The sequence below is a fragment of the Phalaenopsis equestris genome, unplaced genomic scaffold (genome assembly GCF_001263595.1).
Source record: "Phalaenopsis equestris unplaced genomic scaffold, ASM126359v1 Scaffold000002, whole genome shotgun sequence".
NCBI lineage: Eukaryota > Viridiplantae > Streptophyta > Magnoliopsida > Asparagales > Orchidaceae > Phalaenopsis > Phalaenopsis equestris.
The window spans coordinates 57,227,011-57,232,288 of NW_018164444.1; the positions used below are offsets into that span (position 1 = coordinate 57,227,011).

General features: G+C 34.5%; 1 protein-coding gene across 1 annotated transcript; it reads left to right on the forward strand.

The window, feature by feature from the left end:
• Positions 1–1,401: 1,401 nt before the first annotated feature.
• Positions 1,402–4,219, forward strand: LOC110029354 (aquaporin SIP1-2-like). The gene is made up of 3 exons (XM_020731610.1): positions 1,402–1,936; positions 2,007–2,279; positions 3,899–4,219. Exons 1-3 carry the CDS (start codon positions 1,433–1,435, stop codon positions 4,055–4,057), a joined length of 936 nt encoding a protein of 311 aa, XP_020587269.1. The 5' UTR covers positions 1,402–1,432; the 3' UTR covers positions 4,058–4,219.
• The last annotated feature ends 1,059 nt before the right edge of the window (positions 4,220–5,278 follow it).

A 5,278-nucleotide genomic window follows, 5' to 3' on the forward strand; every position in this document is an offset into this window, starting at 1 on the left:
CCGCTATCGATCGCCCCCCGCTCATCTCAACAAAGCCCCTTATGGAATCATGAAGTGCGCTACAGAATCTCAACGTGCATTGTAGAGTAACGAAGCACCATGCTGAGTAACAATCACTGTTGTGTAGTAATGAAACATCCTATAAAGTGACGCACATCGAAGATGGTGTGATAACACATTCTTGACGACGGTGCAATAATTCCCCGAAGATGGTGCAATGTGCACCCTACATATAGTGTAGCAAAACACCTCAAAGATTTCGTAATGACACTCCCAACTTTAGCCCTTGTAGGATACAAACGTTATCACAACTCATCACTATGATTTAAGCGAGCAACTACAAACTATTTGATCAATAACTCATGTAGCTCTTAACTATAGCATCTGTGGCATGCAGAGGTTATCAAACCTAACCACCACAGCCTCAAAGACTAATTACAACCTACGTGACTCACAGCTACTGCAGCTTCTTATTACAACATATGTGGCCCACCGCACTCCTAAAGCAACCATCAACGCACACAACCAACTACTTCTATAGCTTTCAATTATATCAACTACTTCTATGGCTTTCAATTATATCAACTACTTCTATGGCTTTCAATTATGGCCTCTATGATAAGCTAGCACTACAACCACCATCTTAAACATTCATGGTGGACTATTGCTTCCATAACAACCAACTATGGCTCTTACGGCTCACTACTGCTATTATTATTGAATTACTATTGTACATCAATTTTGTAATTTCATCTTCCCTAACAAAGAAAAACAATGAGCTCGTGCATTTACCATTACTTAGTTGATTTTTTCGATGGGTTAGATACGATGATTTTTCTCTTTTTTCAAGTTTTTATTATTTCAACATTTATATAAGTGTGTGTTGGATTTTCATGCAATACTAAATAATTACTTTTTTCACTTTTTTCAAATTTTTATTATCTCAACATTTATATAAGTGTGCGTTGAATTTTCATGCAATACTAAATAAAATGTTAAATAATCACCCTACTGTTGTAAATTTTTACACCCATCAATAGTCTTATAAATAAATATCAAAATATAAATGTCCGGTACATAAAATTTATGAATTATTTAACATACTTTAAATTCCTCAAGAAAATAAAAGCATAAAATTTTACTTATTTAAATTAAATTAAAAAATATGTTAATCACGACAACTTCATATTTATAACAAAATTCTTAGATATCCGATATCTAAATTTTAATATATATATATATATATTGGATGCACAATTTTATAACGATTCTATGATATGTATAAATAAATATTTGAATAATAATAATAATCAGAAACCGGAGCAAGCAGGCGAGTCAGCAACTGGATCTCTTGAGTTCCGTCCACGCGTAAAGCAACATTCTAGTGATTAGGTACCACGGTCATCCATAAAACCTAAAATAAGCATTTTTAATGCAAAAGATAAGCTCGAAGATCACAAGAAGCGATAGAGATTCTAGCATCACAGCTGCCCTCGATTCCTGCTCCCTTCTTCGTCTTCATCTGCAGAGCAGCTTCTTCGCGGATTCAGAGATTCTCACTCCGAGTTCCATCTTCTCTGCTAGTCCACCATTCCGTGAGAAAGTATCAGCGAGAAGCGATTTAGGGCTTTTCGTATACAAAATGGGCGCCATGAAGGCCGCCATTGGAGATGCATTCATCACATTCGTATGGATGATGTGCATCTCCACCGCCGGCGCCTTCACAACCATCGTCTCCTCCGCTTTTAATCTTCATGGGGTGGTTGCCAGCCTCGGTATCACCACGCTCTTCATCGCCATCACCGTCTTCGTCTTCAATATCATCTCTGAAGTTCTGGGGGGCGCCAGCTTCAACCCTACTGGAAACGCAGCCTTCTATGCTGCAGGGATCAGCAGTGACTCTCTCTTCTCCATGGCCCTCCGCTTCCCCGCACAGGTCCTTCCTTTTCGTTACTTCTAATAAAAATTTGATTTTTTTTTTATCTTAAAAATTCCTTTTTTGATAGGCCGCCGGAGCGGTGGGAGGTGCGCTGGCAATCGCGGAGCTCATGCCATCGCAGTACAAGCACACGTTGATCGGGCCGTCGGTGAAGGTGGATCTACACACGGGGGCAATTGCGGAAGGGGTGTTGACTTTCCTGATCACATTGGCCGTCTTGTGCATAATGATCAAGGGGCCTGGAGGTTCAGTAATCAAGACATTGACACTTTCTGTTGCTACTGTGGCATTGATTGTTGCAGGATCTGGGTACACTGGGCCATCAATGAATCCTGTCAACGTGAGTTTACTTTTTTCATTAGTTTGATCTGTTTTTAGATTTAATATGTGGATTTGCAAAACTATTTCTGCTCAAATGCATAGCTTTGGTGTTGTAAATAAAGTTTGTAATCATGAGCTGAATCAATATTTGTAACCTATCAGTGGCCTAGAGTTAGTTGCATTCAATGAGACCATCAAAATGCTTGTTTCGAAAGTAATTATCTGAGGGAAAAAAATGAAAGAAAGGAAGCATTTAATCTCTAGATTTTCTATATCAATGCCTTGATCTGCATTTCTGTTTGTGTTCTGTGTACAGACATTTGATCTTAATACTAATTATAGCATGAAAGCAATATGTTAGTACATTTGGTATGTGTTCCGAACTATTTGTGGGATACATTATCAAATTTATGTACAAAGATTAGTGGAATCTATTGGCCATTATAATAAATGCAACATGGTTCTCAACTTATGGGATACGCCATAAAAATATACTCCATTTGTTGTAAAATTATATTTCTGATTTTAATGTTTCATTGTAGCTTTTGGGTTTTACGATGGCTGTGTAAAAATGGTCTGTACTTCGTGTTAGTTTAAACTAATGGTACTTTGAAATGCCGGATTCTATAAGCATGCCATTGAACTTTAGAGATGATTGCAATTTGTGTATTTTGTGGAATTTTATACTCCACTGCCATTTTTAAATGTTTATTGCATCAATTGTGTTGTTTATCTTGGCTAATGTTTAACATTATGTTATATTTTTTTTGTGATTTGCTTTCACTGACCACTGAAAGTGAAATTGGTTTTCATTTTGATATTATTCAACTTATTATAGATAAACTAATGTCAATGAAGGATCAACTAAATATTTGAAGTCTGTTGATCAAGTGTTTTGATTTGCTTTAATTTCTTAATGCTTGCAATCTAGTTCTTGCTTCATTTAGAATTGTTTCCAAGTTTGAGCCAAGCATAATTGAATATAGGGGCATTTACGGACATACCACCCAATTCCTTTGTATTTACATATCTAAGCATTGAATTTAGGGGCATTTACGGACATACCACATAATTCCTTTGTATTTACATATCTAACATATATACTTTGTTTTTTACATTTACACTTCCCAAATCTTTCATATCACATCAAAATTACCACTGTTTTAACTTTTCAAAAGTTAAATTCATCTTTTCATGCATTGGTAAGGGAGTATGTATATAAAAATTGAAGCTTTCATGTTAAAAATGTAAATATATAGGACTTAAGTGTTATGCATGCAAATCTTCCTTAAATTTAGTTCCTCTTGCTTGCTTGTTTATGTGCTGATGTAGCAGATCATTATGATGTACGTATGCACTTGGTATTTTAACTATATGCTTATGATTAAGCTTTCTCAAGTAGAATCTATATTAATTTATGCAATGCGACATTTGATGTCTGAATATAATGAAGATTCATCAGCAAATCATGTATCTAATCATAATTAATCAGCCTAATTAGTCTTTTTCAGAATGGAAAGGTGAATTGTGCTAATTAATAATTATTTTTCCTGTTAAGTTTTTTTAAGTGCTAGTTTATCATACTAATTATTGATTAATATTTGTTGATCGGAACCATATTCATTCGAACCATGACAGGCATACGGGTGGGCCTATATCGACAATCGGCACAACACATGGGAGCAGTTTTATGTATATTGGATCTGCCCCTTCATTGGTGCCATTCTTGCCGCTTGGGTTTTCCGATTCCTATTCCCTCCGCCTTCGCCGGAATCCAAGAAGGAGAAAAAAGCTTGAAAAAAGAACTTGGAATTACTGATACAGAGAAACTAGCTTTTCAAACTTCTGCAACAGGCTTTAAGCCTCTGGGTAATTTGTCCATTTGTTGTGAACTTTAGTGCAATATTTTGAATGGATTAGCTTTCTCCATACCTCACATTTGTGTCTTTTTTCTTTATTTTTAATAAAGTTGTTGTTGTGATACATCTTTATCGGCTAAATTAGCCATTTTTTATTAATAATGGTGGGGAGAAATGGAGTGGTAAAGTGAAAAGGGAAAGGTTGTTTGTCTGTTTCTCTTTTCTTCTGTGGGTCTTCTCAGCTCAAATCTTTCAAGAGAGAAGAAAGATTACTTATATTAAATCAAATCTTAAGAAAACAAATATATTACATGCTCTACCCAGAAATGTTGCAAAGGAATCATTTTTATAGTTGGATCTTATTTTATACCTTGAAATGTTGCCTGTAATCTCTTTAGTTTCTGGCTATGATTGTGAAGCACAATTTTTTTGGGAAATTTATATACATATCCCATTGTTTTTATACATTTACATATAAAACCAAAGCTTTTATATTTATGCATATAACACTTGGGTTGATGTTGTGTTGAAGATTATAGTTTTATGCGTGTAAATATGAAAGTTAATGGGTTAGATATGTAAATAAAGAAGATTTGTGCTGAGCCCCCTCCTCTTTTTTTCTCTCTCTTTTCATTCTTCCCTGTTTTCAAACTCTTTAGTCATTTATATGCTTGTGTATGATCACTTTAACAGTGCTTAGCAACTTTTGAGCATTATAATGATCGGTTGATCATGTATTGTATATATAGGGCATTTACATACATGGCACGGAATTCTTTTGTATGTAACTATCTCACAACCTAAACTTTAATATTTTAAGAGTGAAATTTAGTTTTCATGCATAGGTTTAAAATGCCAACGATATGTAACTACGTAAGAATTGTGTGCTAAATTTGGGCTTTTACATATGTACCACCCATTTCCAATATATTTACATATCTAACATCTAAAATTTATATTTTACATTTATATCAGCCAAATCTTTCATAACATGAAAAATACCACCATTTTAACTTTTTAAAGTGTAATATCCCTTTTCATGCATGGGTAAGATGACTTGTATGTGAAAACTGAAGTTTAGATGTTACATGTGTAAATTCATAAAAATCTTAGTGATATGTATGTAAATCATCCTTTTTTAAAGAATATATATATATAT